Consider the following 20,898-nt stretch of genomic DNA (forward strand, 5'->3'; position numbering starts at 1 on the left):
CACGTAGGGCGGTTGATCTCTCGTGAGTCGTAGGTGGTTAATTTACGTAACATGATCTACCCACGCAATATTTAGAGGAAGAAGAACTCCGCGTACGCGTGTATGTATATGTGTACGGTATACGTATAGGTGCGGTATACAGAGCCGCGGCGATGCCCGAGGAGGAGGAGTTTGTCCGCGCGGTTGAAGATAAGGTCGCGCGCGGTAACGAACCCGAATAGGCATGTCCTCGAGAATCTTCTCCAGCTTCCAGAATACCGCAAACGAGAGGTTCTACCTAACGAAGGCCCTCTACCCTATCTCGATCTCTCAATTACTCTAATCTTAATCTCTGAAGGGGTGTACCTACCTCCGCTACGGTTGACGAGACCGCTGGCTGGCTGGCTGGCTGCTGCTACCTGTTGTTGCCTTCAGCCCTCTTTTTTTCCCTTCGTCTTTGGTTTCTCTCCATCTTCGCTCCTCTTCCTCCTCCTTCCTCCTCCCTCCTCCTCCTCCTCCTCTTCTCGTGGACCCCCTCGAGATGGCCAGGAGATCGGAGAGTCGACCCGAGCCGACCCTTCCAGAACGGATTCGTTTTCGGGAACACCGGCCCAGAAGCGACGCAGGTGTGGCATTCCTGGCACGAGTTGAACCGACAACATCTTGTCGGTTTGCTCGGATCCTGCGCGGCTCTCGGGGTTCCTCGGTTAACTCGGCCCTCATGCCGCAGCATCGTCGTCGTCGTCATCGTCATCTTCTCTTTGGAATAACAATAAACCGAGAGAGGTGCCGTGAGAGAAAGAAAAGTGGAAAGAGAGGCTACCGCTCACCCCCCCTTACTGTACGGCGAGCGTCGAGCTTATACGTTCGGGGAACCACAGATCACAACTATATCGAGTTGGATAATTATTATTTCTATGCTGTTACAGGGCGAAGGGATAAACCGCAGCGAGATTAAACCCTTCCACGAAACTCTGAATAATCGCTCGATTTTTTTTTCTATCTCCCGCGTTATATCACCGAAAACCGGGGGGAACGCTTGATCACTGATTAGGTACCCGTGCGTACGCCGAGGCGAAATGCGCTGACCGAATCGACGAGTTCGATTTTGAGGAAAAAAAAAAAAAAAAAGAAAAAAGAAAAATGGAAATTTTCAAAGGACCGGGGACGTATATATTCTCGACGCAATCCAGAGTGCGGGAGAGACAGGCAAACGAACCGATTCTTCGCGGACGGACAATAACGGCGAAGTGGACCCCGAGGCTAGGCACACCAAATTCTAGAGACGATTCTCTTCGATTCTTTAGGCTTCGAGTTAACTTTCCACTCCGGCTCACGTCCCCCCGTTCTACTTCTCTTTTTTCACTCGTCGATTCTTATCCCTGTTCTTCCAATTCCTCCTATTGCGCGCGCCCGTTCTCGTTTGATTCTCGATTGTGCACGTGGGAGTTACAATAAAGAGCTGCCTCAGATTCCTGGGAATCAATCTACGTTTCCCATTGTCAAACGCATTTCAATTAACTTTCTCCTCCGGTAGGATGATAGGTGTACCTCGAATCGGTGTACCTCGCTTCTTGCGGGCGGTGCACCGTGTGTCTGGTGATACGGATTCCCGATTTGTCTGAACAAAATGTAGGGAAAAGCACGTAAGGTATATTATACCGAGCGTTTTCATTTCGTACAGGAGGATCGAAAATGTTACAGAAACTTTTAAGAGTTTTCGTCACGCGTACGTACGCGTATACGTATGTATGTAAGCACAACACATCGGAACACTGTTATTCGACCAGCGAAGCTGCATTTCATTCGCGATGATCGCGTCATGTAATTTCCTGCGCATTTAAAATAGCGTACGACGTATAGACGTACAGAAGTCGGCGATAGGTGAGGTGGTGGGAATACTAATCGTTAATTGCGCTATCGACGACCATTTTCTTTATGGTCGTAGAATATAACGCGCAGTTTGTACAGAGGAGTACGTCGCGTCGGGTATATTAGCGGATTGACGATATCAAGGTTGTATCGCATCGTTATTTTATTTAAGTTTTTCGATTGGTTTTATTTATTTCTTTTGTTCTCGGATTATTCGCACTACGCGACGATCGACTCGGCTGAAATATTCTACGACTGTAACAAGATCGATTCATTGTTTTCTTACGTGTATACGTACAACTGCCCAATAATTTCTGAGGTGTACGCGCAACGTGCGTACGTAGGTATTCTCGGAAGCGATCGGAAAGGGAATTGGAAATATACGAAACGTTGTTAAATTTCGGTTTCTTAAACCGAGTCATATGGTTAACGATTCTACGGGGTAGAAAATTTCCTATTGTTTGTTATATTACACTCGCAGATGTTGACCGTTGGTGTATATTATACCGGCAGATTTGGAACTTCCAGAACTGTTGCGCTCAAAATTTTCGGAAAACCATACGTACGAGGAATAGCGAAACCCATTTCGTGCACAAAACCTTGTAACAGTCACGTGGTATTCTTGAATTTCCCCACGTCATAAACGCAAACGTGGTTTGCAGACATTTTTCCATTCACTGACCACCTCAAAGGCGTGTTCCCGGCATCTGGGTAACATGTGGACGAATTTATGGGATCTGCCCGGCATGCGAAAAACTTGGAAAAATCGCTCCAAGCGTGAGAACGTGGCTCGCAACTCGAGAAAAAGCTTCCTTTCCGATCGAACGCCGAGCTTATTTTTCGCGCCCCATCGAACCTCGATTCGCGCTGTTCGGACTGCGTTCAACTTCGAGCGGGTCAGTTTGCGGTTTTTTCCTCTTTCACCCGTGATCGTTGTTAGCTCGCAACGAACTCGCATGCGCGCGTCGAGTTTTGAAAAATTTAGCACAAACGGATCGGCGGTACAGCTTGAGTTCGCCATCGTAGACCACCAACCGCAGGGTGACACCAATTGCCCGGAATTGGGCGGGTGTCACTTGTCGGGCAATAATTTCAACTTCCGTTCGAACTTATCTGCCTCAGGGTTATATCCCTCTTTTGTTTTTACTGCTTTTAACAGGGCAAAGTGGCGTGTAAAGCCGGGTCCTCCTCTCCACGCTCCGACGTTACACCGTACAAGCCGTTGTAAAGCCGAACGCATCTGTCAACTTCGAAATGAAAAGTCAAACCTATAAATACAGGTGGAATATCTGGATTGTTCGCGCGCGTAACAATTCCGCGCTAATCGAATTCAATCGAGACTCTCGAAAACTGTTACAGTCGTTCGACTCAATTAACGGGTCTCTTCTAGCGGTCGGTAAATGACGGAGCTCCTCTATTATTCGCCGCGAACATTCAGAGGCGCGATGCCGTAGCTACGATTCGCCACTTCATCGTCGCCTGCACGGCCGAGAGATGAGAGACGGCGATATTTCGATCTCCGTGTGGAGGACGCGGAAGTCGGGATATCAATCGGGACTGTAAAGAAAATAAAATGAAACCGGCGTAGAGTTACGTGTACGTCGTCGTCTTATAATTTTTGGTAGAAAATTTCGCAAGCTCGAATCGCCGACACGTTCGGCATCTCTCGGGTCAAATGTCTTAGCTTTTCGTTTTACCACCGCAAGAGATGCCGGGTACTAGATTTCTTTCTGGTACAGCATATAGAGAGATACGCAACGTATACAGCTGCGTGCGTATGTATATGGTCGTAAACGTTTTATTCTCCTCTATCTATTTCTCTATCTCAAACAGATCCGCGTAAGTCGGCGTTTATACCTCCGTTGTATACGGAGGTATACTTTATACCCACACCTAAATGCCACCTTCGCAATCTTCCAGCTCTTTCAGCGGCGTCGGAGGCAAAAGTCGAGTTCGGTGGCGGGACTCGGTAGCGTCGCATGTCCATATGGGTATTTTCCCTACCCGGTTTCTCGTTCCTCACCGGCTAACCTACGATATTCCCTCTTTCTCCGTCGCTCCGCGGCGTTCCTCGTTTTCCATCCATTGCCCCGAAGTGCCTGCGACGAACGCTCAACGGCGTACGTCGGACGGTGAATGCGAAGGTATAGTGGGTGGGCAGTCTCACCGAGCGCCGACGACGACGGTCGCGGCAGCGCGCGGCGGAGTTAACTCTTAGCCTGGCGCCGTGCCGTCGCTGCCCCCTTCGCCCTTCACCCGCCCCCCGACGTCGCCCCTCGACGCGATCCGCCCGACCCACGGGAGGGAGAGAGAGGACATTACGGAGGGAATATACGGAACGAGAGGGAACTCCTCGACCGCGCAGAGATTTCCAGGCCTAGGACTACGACCGCGTGTACAATGCCCGTACCGCGTCCCCCCACCCTTCGATCGTTCCTTTCACCCCTTAACTTCGACAACCCCCACCCCTCCGACACCCTCGACCGAGAGACGGACGACGAGCGTTGCCGATACCGAGAGCGAATCGCTGGCTCCCTGTCGCGGCCGCTCCTCTTCGACTCCGTCTGCCGAACTCCTCCGCTTACGCGAACACGTCGGTGGGAGTGCAACGAGGCACCAACGCACACCGATAATATCCGAGGCTCTGCAGGCCCTCCTCGAGTCTTCGGTCGACCGTCGTCCGATAGCTCAACGCGCCGAACGCGCCGACGAACAAAATTCAGTCTGTTGCCGTACGCACGTCGACGCACATCGGCGACGACAGGATCTCCCTCTCGAAGTAACGCGCGCTCCACGTTTCACGTTTGAAGTAATAAATTTAAAGAGGCGTGTTCGATTTTTCGTGAAAGTGAATTTCGACGAACATCGAACGAATGCTACTGCGTTAATTCGGGCGCACGAACGAACTCAAGATTCAATTAACTCGTCGCGAATATATCGTCGACGAAAGATATTCGTAAATAAAGCGGTACACGCAGCGCAGTTGTGCATGTGAAACTTATGTCGTTGTTGGTGTGGTTTTATTTTAACATGTTTTAAAAAAATAAGAAAGAAAAAAAAAAGGACGAACTATAAAAGGATTCGTTTGATAGAAAGTGACTCTGATCTGGTGGTGACCGCAACTACTCATTTTTGGATTATAAATACAATTAGTGTGGATTATACGACGTTCTCATTTATACCGCGTTGTGGTATAAAACATTATAATTTTTGGATCATTTTGTGCGCCGATGTCAAGATGAACAACCACGTGGTAGAGACTACTTCCGAGCTTTCCGCTTTCATGAAAGGTAAACGTCACTTTTTTCTTCACTTCTCTTTGCAACGTTAGATAGATTTTTCCCAGCCGGAAAATCCTACCTCCGAAGATCCCATCGCGTTCCATCCCCTGCGCCGCGTCGCGAGACACCCGATTCGTTCGAACGAATCGGCGCGGGAAGACGTTCTCCGTTACGAAAAAGCGCGTCGCAGAAATCCGCCCTACGTACGGTTCGATGTTTGTTCGAGTCGACCGTTGCTTTATCTGTCGCTCACCTTGTTCTCGCAATCTTTTACAGCCCGGCCACTGGCAACTGGCAATCATATGGTTCATCCAGCGTTTTCAGTCGTACGAAAAGTGCGGGCGGTGTTGAAAACGATTTTCCGGAAACTCGGCTCTCGTCAACTTCCGTTTTAGAGGCTGTCATAGCACCGGATACGCGTACGTAGCGCGCGGTTTATACGGATGTATCGTTACCTCGCCCACCGACACGCCGCGTAAGAAGTTATTCGGCGAATCGCCGTAATGGTTATCCTACCAGGAATGAAAGGTGGCGATATTCCTAAGTCGGTGTTAAACGAACTAGAAGTACTTAAGTTCGTAATGGTATAGCAGCGGCGGCGTCGGCGGCGACTAATCGATTGATACATCCATGGGAGAAATATCTTTCGGATCATAATTACCTGCGGAGAGATCGCGAGGCGCCGGAATAATCGGTATATGTATGTACGTATACGTGTATATATCTGTGTGTATGTGGGATAATTCCCGAGACTGGACGTTCGTAACGAATCGAGGGAAAAGGAGTTGTTGAATCGCGAAAGAGTGACGAAGAGTAATAAATCACAGAGAAAGACGAGTGGATACGTCGAAGAAGACATCGTCGGATACTTGTATGTACCTGTAATACCCGGTAACGTCGGCGGCGCGGGTTCGCACGTTCGAAATCTAGGTATAAGGTGAGGAGATCTTCCCAGTCGTTTCATCGGCAGCGGCGAGATATATTCTAGCTCTTGTGAAGAGGGGCGCGCCGGCGCCGGCGTGGGCCGACTTACAGACTGACTTACGTGCATACTTATAAACCCGACGTAAACTTGATTCGTACCGTTCCGCCTGCCCATTGAAAATACAAAGGAAAACCAGAAGAGATTCGTACGGATTCCGGTACCGCCGAATCTACTTGTAAAAAAATTTTAAAGAATTTCTTCCATTTCGTTTTCCGATCGGTTTCGTGCGGCGTGACCCTCCCGGATGGATCGGTCGCCGTTGCGCGCCTCCTGCGACAGGATCCGTCTGAACGGTAATCTCCGTTAATCTCGGAGTCGGGAAGAGAAATGAAGGAGAGAAATGTGTAGAAAGATGAAAAAATTAACATAAGTTCTCGAGCGGTAGAGGTGATAAAGGTGCAATTATAGTCCCGAAAAAGGCGAGACGCGGGCGCCTGTTACGACATCCGAGTCACGGTTTAACAGAAATTTCATGTTTCCTGTTTATCTTTCCGCGGTGAACGTCGGGCACCGACTAAACGGACGTAAGTATGCGTACCGTGTAGTCGTGTACACACGTATACGTCGCCTATGTACGAACGTACATAAAAAATTTTATATTTCCGAAAACGCGATCTCGTCCGCGATCGCGTTTTTTAAATAATTTATACAAAAAGGAAGGATTATCGTTCTCGAAAAATCACCGCACGGCGTACGCGTCGAGTCCGACGCGCTTCGTATCTCTGCGGCTTTTCGTATCGTTGCACCTATAATAAGATGCGAACACGTAAGCCTCGAGGAATTCGAATCACCGTCGCTACGTAGCTTACGTTTGTGAGAAAAAGTTGTACATCCCGAGCTCCCTAGAGTCGTCGTCGTCGTCGTAGTCGTCGAGAAGTTACGTATGTTTACGGGTTACGGGAGCCAGGATTTTCGACGTCGTTTCAAAAACGATCGTCCGCGAAATATCGCCACGAGAATTTGCGTCGTCGGGTTCTCTCGCGGCTCCGTAGAAAACGAAACTAAACGAAAGACTGAAAAATCGGTTCACACGTTACTCGCCGCGAAGAAAGAGATGAAGAAAAGAAACGAGCAAACGAAAGAGATCATCGATAATAGTCAACATCTGGGAATCCGCGACGAGTCGCGTCGTTTCCGTTATAATGCCTATACGTATACGTATATGCGTGTGACTATCGGCCGATCGTTCCTCGGAGTTTTCCTCGTAGGATCGATTCTTTCGGCGCTCGATTTCATTCGGTGAGTCAGAGACGTTACGCGCAGCTGGACCGGGAGATATGTAGGTTGAAATTTCTGACCAAATGGCAGACGGCTATTATAAGTATACATATACCTGATCCGTTGTAATACGTTGGTTATATACCCCGTGACATTTGTTGGCCGTCGTTCGGCGTGCGCGTCCCGTTCCATCTAAATATAGTAATCACGAGATCTCGAGTCGGTGAGAAAGAGATGGAAATAAAAGAGAGATCGCGAGCGGCGAGAAAATGTTACGGGACAGTCGTCGACGCTCGAGAGGCGCCGTCACGGGCGTCGGACGTTGATACGTACTCACCCCTTAACGCGTACCGCATCGAGCTTCGAAACGGACGTGACGAATTGATCGCGACGATTATCCGGACACTTTGGAGCGCACCCACGCTCACCCCCCCGAATAACGACGATTCGATGAACTGCGTTGATATACGTACGTACGTACGTACGTACGACGATCGTCGCAATTTCTCCGCGTCGCGATCGCCTATCGATTCCGCTCATCGGCTGACGTCGGATAAGAGAGCCGGGGTGCACCTGTACCCAAAAAACTTCCAATGTAGGTAACCAGATAACGACCGTTCGTCCGATCGAACGATTGTGTCCGGTGGTAGCGCGTTGAACTTATCGCTGAAATAATTGCACTTTTAGAAATGAGATAAACGAGACCCGCTGTTATCGTGTATCGTTCACGTGATCTGCGTATATAACGTGAAATTCGATACGCCGCGTTCGTACAGTTTTTAAATAACCCTTATAACCCGGGTGTAATTTCTCTTATAACGCGCGCGGTTCACCGAGTCACGACGCCACACCTGAGGCGTCGGGGTGAGACACCTGCCCCCACCTCCTCTGTATGCCCTCTCGAACGTTGATCGCGGGGTGGAGATCTTTTCCCGGTCACATAAAATTGGGGCGTGCCGACGTACCCGGTGAACATGAACGGGACAGGTAGTCGAATCGACTTTCGAAGTAGCTCCTACCCGTTAATACCTGCCCCCGGAAAGAAGATCCACCGTATCGACGCGTCCGCTTATGGAACGTATCCCCGAACGGTGAATATTAAATTCAGGCAGACGCGATATATGGAACGCGATATATATTTTATCCCCTTCGCGTATCGCTGCATTAATTACCGACTCGTTTCTTTACGGTATGCGTAGATATGCATATATATGTATATACACGTGCATGTGGAAATACACTGCACGCTTTTAATTTGAGGATAATAATTAAGGCGCGCACATTCGACTGTTTGACCGGCGCTCACTTCGGGACGAGAAAGTCAGGCATGTGCAACTTTAATTCCTTATCAGAACGATATTCATGTAACACCTGTTGTTGCACGGTGAACGGCTGTATGTTACATCGCGTGAGGATGTCCCTTTATTTCGAACCACGTACACGTATACGTATACAGTTGTATATATAAAACGTATCCGGAACAGCCGCGTAAATTAACAGAATTCAACGGACTGTGCGTATATTGAAACTCTGTGAGGATGAGAAATGAAAGAAAAAAAAAAAAGAAAAAAAAAAAACACTCGGAATTCGTGAAAAATCGATCGTTCATCGGATGAGGTAATTATGCGAAAGCGATGCGCCGACATCCTCGAGATTTCGCATGACGCATTTTCGGCCGTGTGTAGCTATAATATAATCTCCTCGTCTGATGACGAAGTGAGCTCGGAGTATAAACTCGGGATTTCCAACCATGTGGTATTTACCGACGCGTCGTCGTTCGACTGCACACGTATACATATCTAGATATATATATATGTGGATTACAGAGGCAGTTTCTCATTTCTCGCATACGTCTGTTCAGCGTAACTGTGTGTGCGCGCGCGCGCGATACGTATGAATGGATATTTTATTATGTCCGGCAATACCGCGTCCACCGCGGAGGCATTATTATTTCTCGACATACGGAATACGCGTATATGCGACGGAGATAACGCGCCCATAAACGTCTATATCTGTCTTCTTGGATTATATTATATTTATAACATTATCGAACGTGTTGGAGCGTCAGTTTTCGATTACAAAATGTGTCTAGGTATAGAATTCGCTGTTTGTTTAACGGCGTCGTATGGCCGTACGGGGGAAGAATTTTCGCTACCGTCGTCCGGTGGTCAGGTTGATAAAAAAAATGACCCAACTGAAATCTTGGTCGTCTTGCACTTTGGTCGAAACGAGCGAACCTTATCTCCGAATCAACTCTCCTTGCATATTTGTCCAAGAATTTTTCCCGCCTCACGAAAGAAACGTACCGTATACGTTGTACCTCGACGTATGATCGGAGCGCCGCGTCAATCTCAATCTGGACGTAACGAAGAGGGCAAAAAAAAAAGAAAAATAAGTCCTCTTCCATACACGCCTAATTTAAGCAAATCAACCGTATATAAAACGTCTGCAAGTTATTACGACTCGCGTTAGTCGGAGGTATTTTTTATTTTCGTGTTATATCTGTGTTGTTTTTTTTTTTCTCTTTGTCTCTTATTCACCCTCCAATTGCCGGTTAAAAGTGTTAGTTGCGGAGCGATTCCTGACCCCGCGGGTTTCTGCTAGGCGACGCCGCGACGCGATGCCGCGGATCGCGATGGCACAGCTGGTGACCGTCGCCTAACTCCTTCCATCTCTCTTTTTCTTTTCCTTCTGCCTCTGCCTCTTCTTATTCTTCTTCTTCTTCTTCTTCTTCTCTCGCTAGCTTTGCTTGCCGACGGGATATTTTGCCGTCCGTAACCAACTCCCGTCTCCACTCGACCATCTGGCTAGCGCCATCCGTGATCCCCCCTGGCCCTCCCCCTCTCGTCATCGACGTCCTCCTCCGCGACGCCAGCATCGTCTCGCGAGCAGCGGTTCTCATGCCGGGACGATGGACCAGAAGAATCTCGCGTTTCTACGTACCTACGTACGTACCTTGTACAGCGGAAGAAAATCGTGAAATGTCGTCCGACGAAATTCCGGTGCAAATCGGTAAGAGTAGGTGTATCTATATCTCGACGCGAAAGTCCGATCTCGGTTTTTTCTACGGAACCGGTGGGCGTCGAGCGAATATCGAATCGGACGCGCGTGAGATCGTATAAGAGAATCTTTTTTTCAAAGTCGAACGCGTATCGTTCAATAATTATAAAATACCGAGGCGGTTGATTTGTGCTGGCGCCAGAGCAGAGAAAACGTTGAAATAAAAAGAACCAAAGAACGGGGTGGGGGGGAGATGTAAAGGGGAGGAGGGAATCGAGCGAAAGAAAGAGAGAGAAATTAAGAGAAATAAATAAATATAGTAATGAATATATGAGGAAAATATAATGGGCGGTTGGGGAGATTTATTGAGTGCAGACGCGGCGCGTCGACGAACCGCCTCGCTTTCTTAGCGCAGGCAGCAGCAACAGCAGCAGCAGCAACAGCAGCAGCAGAGCGTCTTATCTCGCCGTTTAAGATACGCTTGTATTCGTGTTTTTGACGCAGCTCAAGTCGTAGATCATCCTCCCCGTTTTCCTTATCGATATCATTAGTTGCCCGTTAATTGTCCCCTCGTTTATAATATCGCCGCGCCGCCTCGTGTATAACACGATGTACGTACATACACACGTTGTAGCGGCGCGCATCGTTGTACACAGGCAACGTACGTATAGTATAATAGAGGTTCGCCGCGACCCAACAACGATTCGATCCCTCGGAGGGAGTGAGATTTTTCGCCGGCACGTCGTCCGTCACGTTCGAGATTAGTTTCTTTCTGTCTTGTACTATAAATTTAGTTTCCGAATCGAGTAGTTTCTTTTTTTTTTTTGTAATATTTATCGGTATTATTAGGGAGTCTCCCCGTTCGATGTACGTCTTCTCCCTGCGGTTTTGTTCGTATGTACTGTTGAAAAAAATAAAAATGAAAAAAAAAATGACGAGCCGTAGATTCTTCGGTCACGGCTAATTAAAATCACCAGTTCGATTAATTAGGAATACTCCGGCGTCACCGTCGCCGTATTATACGCGTACGCGTATTATTATAGCGCACGACGGGAAGCCGTTACGTTTACGACACGCCGACGCCAACATAGGCTAGGCTATCACCGATGCGTCTCGCTTTCGTGACGACACGTGCTCTCGCGGCGACGAGTCTTGCATTAATTATATATATCTCGTATTATATATAAACGCGTATATATAAACATATATATGCCTGTATGTATACGGTATTCACGATAACCGACTAAATACCGAAATAACACTCGAGTGGTCCTTTTATAATCCCTCGGAGATTTGATCGGTTTGCCGCTATCTATAGAAAATCCGATATCATCTCGTACGGTTGTCGCTAGACGCTCGCGTATCGAGCGAGGCATGTAATGCGCGATCTTTAATATCTTTAATATACGACAGATTAAATTATCGATATCGCTATCGAGCGAACGAGACTGCAGCGCGTATGAAAACTTCTCAGCACAACAGAGGCGACGATAAATTCGGGAATGACGCATAGGAAAAAATCGAGTCTGCCGCATAGACGAACAGATGCGAGGATATAATATATGTACAATGTAACGTGAATCTCCGTATAGCTACGAATTTCCACGCACCCCCTTCGCCCCCTACGTTTTACCTTTATCGCCTACATCCCCGTTTGTATCGATAAGATGAAAACTACTCGGCCGAGTTCGCTCGTAGATATAAATATATAATGTACATATATAATTGTGACAACGAAATCGGAATATTTTATTTCACGTAAGCAGCAGCTGTTTTTGTTTCTTAGTTCGGAAATGGACCGATCGACTAGTAGTGTGGACGCGATCGCGTCGAGTAGCCGACAAGTAAAAATCGTATCTCTGGGAAGTATGATACTTCGTGTGAAAGAAAAAACATCGTTTATTGCGATGTCACGCGATCGTGACGAGCACCATAGCTGTACCGCGAACGAACGAACGGAGCCTACAAAGTCGATAACCCGACCCCTGCTGGTCAAGAAACGCCTCGAGTTGATAATAAGGCTCTACGGCGCCTACGGCCAGACGTAACACCTCCCTTCGCACGCTCGCGCTCACAACCGTACGGATTACTTACGCCTCCGCAACCGATTTAATATGCGGAATTATAACGCGTATGCATTCCTCGCTGGAAAACCCTTCCCCTCCCCTCCACTTGTTATCGCGGATATACGATTACCCCCGACAAATCTGAGACACGACTCGTACAATTCCGTTTCGATGATAAACCCGAAATTTCACCTCGCCTTTTTCTCATACCATCGATATTTGGCAATGATGATCGATTCGACTACCTATTCCGATAGTCGTTAAAAAGTTTCGAATGTATCGGGCGCTTTTTCGTAGGGCATACAAATCGTGCGAACCTACAAGTTCACGTGAAATCCGAATACGAAAAATCCAAGTTCTATTTTCCAAACTATTTTCTGAGCCCCCGGCGCCGACGAGAGTATACGCATCGTTCGAATCGGGAGCCGGTGGTCTTCCACCTCGTGTTTCTTTTTGTCGATGATCCGCTTTCGCGTCCATAGCTGAACCGGAAAACTGATTTTCTTGCACCGCGGGTCGTGGGAGCATCGGAGCTTTTGCCCCCGCGTGCGGTTTGTAGGCGCGAGAGTCCATCTAGGGCGACGCTATTCGCGGCGGGGTCAAGTGCGCTCGCGGTATCTCAACGGGTACGAAGGTGCGGGAATACGGTAGACGGCTCGTTCTTTCGGACGTGCGTGTTCGTCGGCCGGTTGGTTGTTCGCTCGGTTATACACATCCAGGTAAGGCAATAAGAGGAGCGCGCCGGTGCCGTCCGCGTATCGGTTGGCGCCAGCGAGCGGGACACCACCACCAGCAGCAGCAGCACCGACGACAACAACAACAACAACCGTGCGGCGGCTGTGCGGAGTCAACGGGGGAGACCGTACCGTCGCCAATCCGTAATCAAGAAACCTGAAGCCTCGCGACATCGCCATATAGGCGATCCGCAGCCCTCGCGGCCGCAGCCTCCCGTACATAAATTCGCTTCGTTGTCCACGCGGGAACGCGACGCGTCGACGCGCCGGCATAACGATGGCCTGACATTTTTTACCCAACGCGCTCTTTGCAATCCCACTGAACTTCTTCATTACTTCGTATTTACAGCGCGGATCACGGCGGGCAGAGTAAAAGTATATATGTATACGGTGCGCATAGGTGTACGTACGACGACGAACGGAGTCGCGTTCGATTCGGATATTATAATCTTTAGCGCGAAGTATAAACCGACGTACCGCGGCGCGTATACGAGGACGGGATGCTAACGTGGAACCGGCACCAGATGGTGAAGAAGAACCGCCCGCGGATGACGCACTCGCGCGACTCGGGTCTCGCTTTAGCGGAAAGCATCTCCTCCGTCCGGAGTGATTCCGCCCACGCGACTTAGGCACATCGCGCGTTGTATTTTATAGATACGTACGTACGAAGAAGAAGATGTACGGTACGTACGTACGTACGTACGTACATGTATTGGCGCGTGTCTACGGGGGTTACACGTTAAAACCAAACGAGCTAGGAACGACGGAACGACGAAGCGTCGAAGAGCCGGCGTACCCGCGCGCGTGTTACTAAACATAGTACCCTCGCGTCTCTTCGGCTTATACTACATACATATTCCCTCTCGTAGGAGCGTACCGCGAGCTCGCACGTGTCCAAACTTCTCATCGCACGATTTTGAAAACTTACCGCTTATTCGAACTATCCGTAACTACGTCTGCTCTTGTTTCATTCACAGCGTGTAACGAGAATTTAACGTGGAATTCGTACGCGCAACGATATTACGGGCGATACACGCGCATTCCGAGGTTTTCGGTAAATTAGTCGAAATATTTCAACCATCCGGACGAGCCGATCGATTTTTAGACGTTACATTCGGTACCGTATTGAGCGAAAGGTATTCCGAACGACGGAGGAACCACCGCGGCGAATATTTGCGATTTCACAATTTGCGAAATTGCAGCTGGCCAATATCGGAGATGTGAGACGTGTCCATTCCAAAGACCCCCCCCCCTCTCCCTCACCGAGGTACTCCGAATACTTTATGACATCGTGGGCGGGAGGAAAGAGGAGATCGCGTTATATATGAGTCAACCTTTGGCGATAATTGCATCGCATATATATTCAAGCCTCCCGGCGATCCGCGCGAAAATATTCATTCGCCTCTTCTCGTGTGTTCACATGTATAACACGTGTACGTTATATACCAACCGAATTCGGACCGTATATCACAGTTGGTTCGGGTCGGTCTCTTGCCATTGACGAAACTCCTCGATGAATTCCTTTTTTTTTTCTCTCGTCGCACTCGTTTCTTTTTCTTCCAAACACCGGTAGCCTTTCTACGGAATTTCTACCGATCGTTCCTGCACGCTCCTTAATTTTTACGATCGCCGTCTCCGTAACGCTATAACCCGTCGAATATTTATGCGTAAAAATATCGTTCCTCCTACCAGCCGGTACAAAACGAGTTTTCCTTTATTTCTAATTCTCTTGTTACAGCTGGCGTGATGTCCGCATCGGAAAGAGACGCCGGTTTCTGCAGCGGTGGGGACGAGGATGACATGTCCGGATTGCATTCGCCGAGTGCCTCCGAGGACAGCGTCGAGGTCCAGGTTACGCCTATCTCGTTGAGAAACAAACGAAAGCTCGCGGAACCGAGGAAAATACAGGAGCCCTGCACGGCGCCGCTGAAAAAACGACGATTCGAACAGGTCGAGGAGGTGGCTTCGCTCGGCGACGACGAATCCAGACCGGCCGGATGCGCCTCGCCGAGTCCATTCCGACCTTGGAGCACCTCGACGACGAAGAATATCGAGAGCAAATCACCGCAGAGCAACGACAACAAGAGCGCGACGATCCACCTCGACGAGGAATCGCGGAGGAGGCAGGAGGCCCGTTTCCAGGAAGAAGTCCTCCTCAGACTCAGGGAATCCGGCACTCCGACTCCGGTCTCGTCCGCCTCACCCTCCGTTCACCATCGCAGACACGAGACTCTCCAGAGGTTCGAACCTCCGACGATTCCTCCGCCGCCTCCCGCCGCGACGATCCTTCCCCATCCCCGGCTACAGGAGGAACCTCTGGCGCTCGTACTTCGGGGAGAGGTGCCGAGAGTGCCGGCGCATCCCGGTGTTAACGGTACCTACGAGAGGCAAAATTTTCCCATGGAGCACGTCATCCAGCACGGAGGCGGAGGTTCGGATCCTCACGGTAGATCGCAGAGCGGCCAACAGCGTAATTATAAGAATATGACACGGGAACGTAGGATAGAGGCGAACGCCAGGGAGAGGACGAGAGTTCACACGATAAGCGCGGCCTTCGATACGCTCAGACGAGCCATTCCTGCCTACTCGCATAATCAAAAATTATCGAAACTATCGGTACTGAGGATCGCCTGCAGCTATATTATGACCTTAAGTAAAATCGCCAATACACCGGAAGGCGACGGACCGACGAGCGCCGCTCTCGGTGCCTGCGTAGATTTGGTATCCCGCACTATTCAGACGGAAGGTAAATTGCGAAAGAAAAAGGACGAGTGAATTACGGTTCGAACGCCACCTTCGTAATTATGTCGGTACGAACTCGTTGACGAATTCGTCGTGAATGATAATAATAGTAATAATAATATTTATAATAATCGTTACTATTATTCTTATAATTCTAATAATTATAACGAAATATTGAGGAAAGAAATAACATGAATATCGGTTTCGTTTCTTTGCTTTTTGTTTTTTATATAATTACCTGACTTCTATTCAATGATGCTCAATGCTGTGCTCGCCAAGATATGCTTAGGTATGTAAGTTAGTTGGTAAGACTTGCCAGACACCTTTGACAATAAAGTTTTAGGGGTAACCGATCTAGAGATAACAAAAAAGTATATACTTATATACACATATATATATATAATATAAACGAAAACCGGAGATACCGGGCGTCACAGGAAAAATCTAATCACGATGATCGCTCGGTGACAAAATTCGCGTGCTTAAGTTTTTTGGGTTTGGATTTTTTTTCCCCTTTTATTCAATGACATTTGCATCAAAGTTATCCGTGATCGAAATTTCAGTTTTTTTTTCTACTACGTTAATGGATCAGCAGCGTTCCGCGACGTCGATCCTGGGATGTGATGATACAGTAGCGATGAATATTGAAGCGTACGTTTTTACGAGAAAAAGGGTTGATGAAAAATTACAAAAAAAAAAAAAAAACGACATTGCACCGTAAAAATCCTTGAAATCTATGTAATTATGTCATGTTTGCAAAATTAGTTATAACGACTGAACGCTGAGAGATACAAAACTGTGGCGCCGTTGTACATACGAAAGGAGTTGCTGGAAATTTTATTCTTCTTGAAAAATATTTTTTTTCCCCCAGTCTCTCTCTCTCTCTCTTCTCAACTTGTGTATATTCGATAGTATAATTGATAGATATCGTTAAAATTTATGAGTTTATATACATATACCTATGATGTATGTACATATAAATCGCCATTATAGCCTTTATTGATATGTGCAGTACCTATAAATTGATTAGATGTAATTATGATGATTACGAAGACAACGATGATGATAATATGTGACAGGAAAATATTATTGATATAGTATATATATAAATATATATTGTATATGTATATTACATATATATTGATTGATTAATTAATTAATTATAATTAAAGACGATGAGATTGATGATATATGTGTATATTTGCTCGCGGCGGTAGGTGTAAAAGTAAAAGTGAAGAAAAAAAAAAGAAACAAAAAAAAATTTTGGAAGAAAAATTATGCTTCCGCTGCATGTCCGGTATGTACCTTTTTACATTATAAGAGAACCTCGATTTGAATGAAAGTTCAATTAAAAATCAATTCTAAAAAAATACTCGTTTCGAAAATTTTTTTTCCTCCCCTCTTCTCCCATCCTAAATTCTTCCCTGCCAAGTGTTTATTCGCTTTTTTTTTTCAGGTTAATATTTCATCACGCGGTCGTTCAAATCCTCGATTAGGCTTCCGGTCACCGCAATCGGAGAATCGCATCGTCGCGAGTTCAAATTTATATACGATCGCCTCGGAAAAAAAAAAAAAAACGAGAAAAAAATGTGACCCCGCGGGCATCGTTAGAGATACACGAAGAGAATAAATTGTACGGAAAAGCTGATCTTAACGAGCCAGCGTTTCAACGAATTGAAATCATATTCCGATAAAGTAATTTGTAAGAAGAGGAAAAAAAAAAGGAAAAATCCAAAATTTTGTAGAGAAAAGTGAAATGCCTGGGAACCCGACTAGTAGACCGTGACGATAAAATTCTCGCGTCTCGCAATCTCAGCCACCTGAGACTGGTGTACAAAAAACTCCAATGATAATGCAATGGTTTTCGCGTTAGTTGTTATTTCGTTATCGCAACGTGCCGCGGAATACTTGATTATTCTACCTGTTGCGAGATGACATACAAGTAGCGCAGGTTCAACGGTATAATCCACGATCTGGTTATAACTCGTTATACCATCGCGCGCCGTAGGTACGACTCGACGGAATTTTTCATACGTCGAAATAATAAAACATACGACGTGTATAATATCGCGAATATATAACGCCGAACGATACCGTACACCGCGTAAAACGATCCCTCCGCACGCTCGTACATCGCGCAAAGATAATAGCTCCGCTACTGCGAAAACTTTTTACCGAACCGCCCTCCCTGAGTACCAGCTGCGTATATATCCGGCGATTTCAACGTCGATGCTCGTCGCAGATTCCTAAAAATTTTTCTACATTTACCAACGTCTACCAACATTGCAACATGTATACTCAGGTGTGTTTGCGCGCATCTATATACACATGTACACACACTTTATTTCTCGCCAAATTTGACACTGGAATTATACACTACACACCTTCCTCCTCATACACCGTGCATGCATGATTTTTATTTACACAACTCGCGAACGAGGCTCGGGTCGTAGATCTCGCGGATATTTCAAGGCTGTGTACAATTACGTTACGGATGAATTATTTTACTTCATCCTGATCCTTCGCTACCGAATTTCGCCGAAATCTGATTTTTTTCATCTTATTTTTGAATCTCGTTTTATTTTCCAGAAAAGAACCAAAAAAAAAAAAGAAACGCTATCGAAATTCCAAGTTTCGCGCGATTCTGGCCATGAGCGAGACACGCGCAGCAACGTTAGGATATATCGCGAAATGACTTGTACGTCGGAATGACAATGTTAAATGAAACTGGATAAAACTAGTGTTGTACACACCGTGTTATCTGTGTAGTCTGCTAGGTACGCGGAGTGTATGTAATAAAACTTGAGAGAAACCAGCTGCGCCAGGTTATTATAATATAAAGATATAATTATCGCACCTGTACAACACCTGTGAGTGGAAATTATTCCGGATCACCGAAATTGAAGGAAATTTTTCTAAATTCAACGGCACTCCTCTTTTCCTCATCAACGCGCCCGTACGATCTAGCGGATCTCACTCACCTCATGCGTCACGAGAACTCACGTGCAGGGAATGAAAATCTATCATCTATATATATATTCGTACATACGAATAGGCCAGACTGCCTACTGCATTCATCATCTCTGGCCGCACGTACTATAATTATATTATCTATCGCTATATTCAAACGCAAAATTTTCGTGTAATCGCTAACCAAAAGGTAAGTACTTGTATTATTATTAAATTTTAGGCGGTACACCCAAAGTTATAATACGAATATCCGTACACGTCTGTATATATATATATACACCTTAAATACCTACCGTGTAAGTACATATTTATAGCTAGACTTGAATAGGCTTCTATACTATACGGTATACATAAACGTTTCCCGTGCTAATTTCTATGAGCGCCCACGTACTAATTGAAAACCTACACGCAGACATCGGCTAATTGAAGCGTTTTCGAAAGCGTTTACCGCGAATATCGCACACGCCTTCGGTCGAACCTATATATAATTATAGAACTATCGACTGAGGTTGGCAAAAAAAAAAGAGAACCATTAGATCATGGACAAGAAAAGTTTATCGCCGATTTTCGCACCCCGTGAGACGTGCCATATACATATTTATATGTTCAATGTACATATAAATATACGTGGTAGTGTTACATTATTTTGGTGAGCACCTGTCGGTCAATAAATTCGACCGATAGCCCTCAGCCACGAGTAGGTATACCTACGTACGTGCGCGCGTAATGCCCACATTATTTCATTTAATGTGGGAACGTGAATTTCAAAGATGACAAATAGCTCGGGGCGGTCGCGTGAGCGTAAGAAATGGTTCTTCGTTTTTATTGTACCTGTATTGGAGGAGGGTGCGAGCATTGAGCCCGGTGAAAAATTGAGCGAAAAATAAAAATCAACGAAAAACGTGAAGGAAACAAAAAAAGGACAAACATTCTCTTTCTATAGTCGCGACAGCTGCAGCACAAATTTAATCGCCAATAAAATTCTGTGCGTAATTCATATGCTCGTGCATGCACATGCGGTGAGTGTTATTCTAGAAACCATAAAACGATCGAGCAGCCATACAGTCGATGAAAAAGAGGGGAAAAATTTTTGATACACTAAAAAGAGATCGGTAAATCAACGATTAGAGCCTCGGTCGTAGGCTGGAATACGTACAAAGACGTAAAAGTATCTTGGGACACGATCCAGCTGCGAGGATCCTGGAAGGTATTCAAATTTTCTATAATATTCACGCTTTTCGAACTTACCGCAGCTGTTTAGCATAAAAGTAAATTACTTCGGAGTGGAAATGAGGAGAGTGAAAAAAAGAAGTAGAGTCCGGTAAATATTAATAACGATATCAAGTTTTACCTGGTCAGTTAGATCGTCCCGAATATATTTTTTCCCCGACGTGTAAAGGAGCGCCGGAGGAGGAGCGGATCGAGAATGTTTTAATGACGTATACCGTGTGACCTGGTCCACGAGGAGATGCGACAGGTGGGAATATCTCCGTACAATATCGGTGAATTGTTAGATTTTGGAGAGCCGCGGATGAAATCCGGCCACAGGGGAGATTAGGAATCGCTGCGTGCGCGAGTGGTACGAAATAATAATTGGAATAGGTAAGTGCTCGATATCGATGTGTACGTAAAGCGAGTATCGTGTGTATCCACCGTAATACGATATCGCGCGTTTAATGAACAGCTGCCCTTCCAGGTCTCCGAGGACGTATATCTTGTCCGATTTGGCAATTGAAATTACGTGACGTGTAACGTTGTAATTGTATTATTTCCGTTACCAATATCCACGAGGATACAGCGTACGGCCGCTCGACGCATTACGGGGACGCGGCGACGTGCTCGCAGAATCGTCGTGCTAACTGCATGTAGCGCGCTGATGATATCCGGGTGTTTGTGCAGATACATGTACATATGTATATATATACAACGTAATACGTCAATTAGACAGATGCGCATTGCACTCAGTTGCAGGAGCAGCAACATCAACAGCGGGCAGCGACTACTTGCCGGAATGACAAACTCTCGCAGATGTTCAACTCGCGATAACGAGA

At 46.7% G+C, this 20,898-nt stretch overlaps 1 protein-coding gene across 4 annotated transcripts; it reads left to right on the plus strand.

The window, feature by feature from the left end:
- The first annotated feature begins 1,881 nt into the window (after positions 1–1,881).
- LOC105689072 (transcription factor Atoh8) lies at positions 1,882–16,548 on the plus strand. 4 transcript variants are annotated; one of them, XM_048649671.1, is made up of 3 exons: positions 1,882–1,995; positions 3,772–5,141; positions 14,874–16,548. In XM_048649671.1, the coding sequence occupies exons 2-3, from the start codon at positions 5,090–5,092 to the stop codon at positions 15,908–15,910; spliced, it is 1,089 nt and encodes a 362-aa protein (XP_048505628.1). In that variant the 5' UTR covers positions 1,882–1,995; positions 3,772–5,089; the 3' UTR covers positions 15,911–16,548. The 4 variants fall into 4 exon arrangements, with proteins under 4 accessions (XP_048505628.1, XP_048505630.1, XP_012261251.2 ...); XM_048649673.1 differs by lacking the exon at positions 3,772–5,141 and having other exon boundaries at positions 1,929–1,995; XM_012405828.2 differs by lacking the exon at positions 1,882–1,995 and having other exon boundaries at positions 3,156–5,141.
- The last annotated feature ends 4,350 nt before the right edge of the window (positions 16,549–20,898 follow it).

This window comes from Athalia rosae, chromosome 2, assembly GCF_917208135.1.
Source record: "Athalia rosae chromosome 2, iyAthRosa1.1, whole genome shotgun sequence".
NCBI classification, from domain to species: domain Eukaryota; kingdom Metazoa; phylum Arthropoda; class Insecta; order Hymenoptera; family Athaliidae; genus Athalia; species Athalia rosae.

What these genes read in the sequence shown, in the direction of transcription:
- LOC105689072 (XM_048649671.1), top strand. Translation starts at nt 5,090, where the DNA reads ATGAACAACCACGTGGTAGAGACTACTTCCGAGCTTTCCGCTTTCATG. An exon ending in GCTTTCCGCTTTCATGAAAG is followed by an intron (nt 5,142 to 14,873) that starts GTAAACGTCACT and finishes CTCTTGTTACAG; the next exon opens with CTGGCGTGATGTCCGCATCG.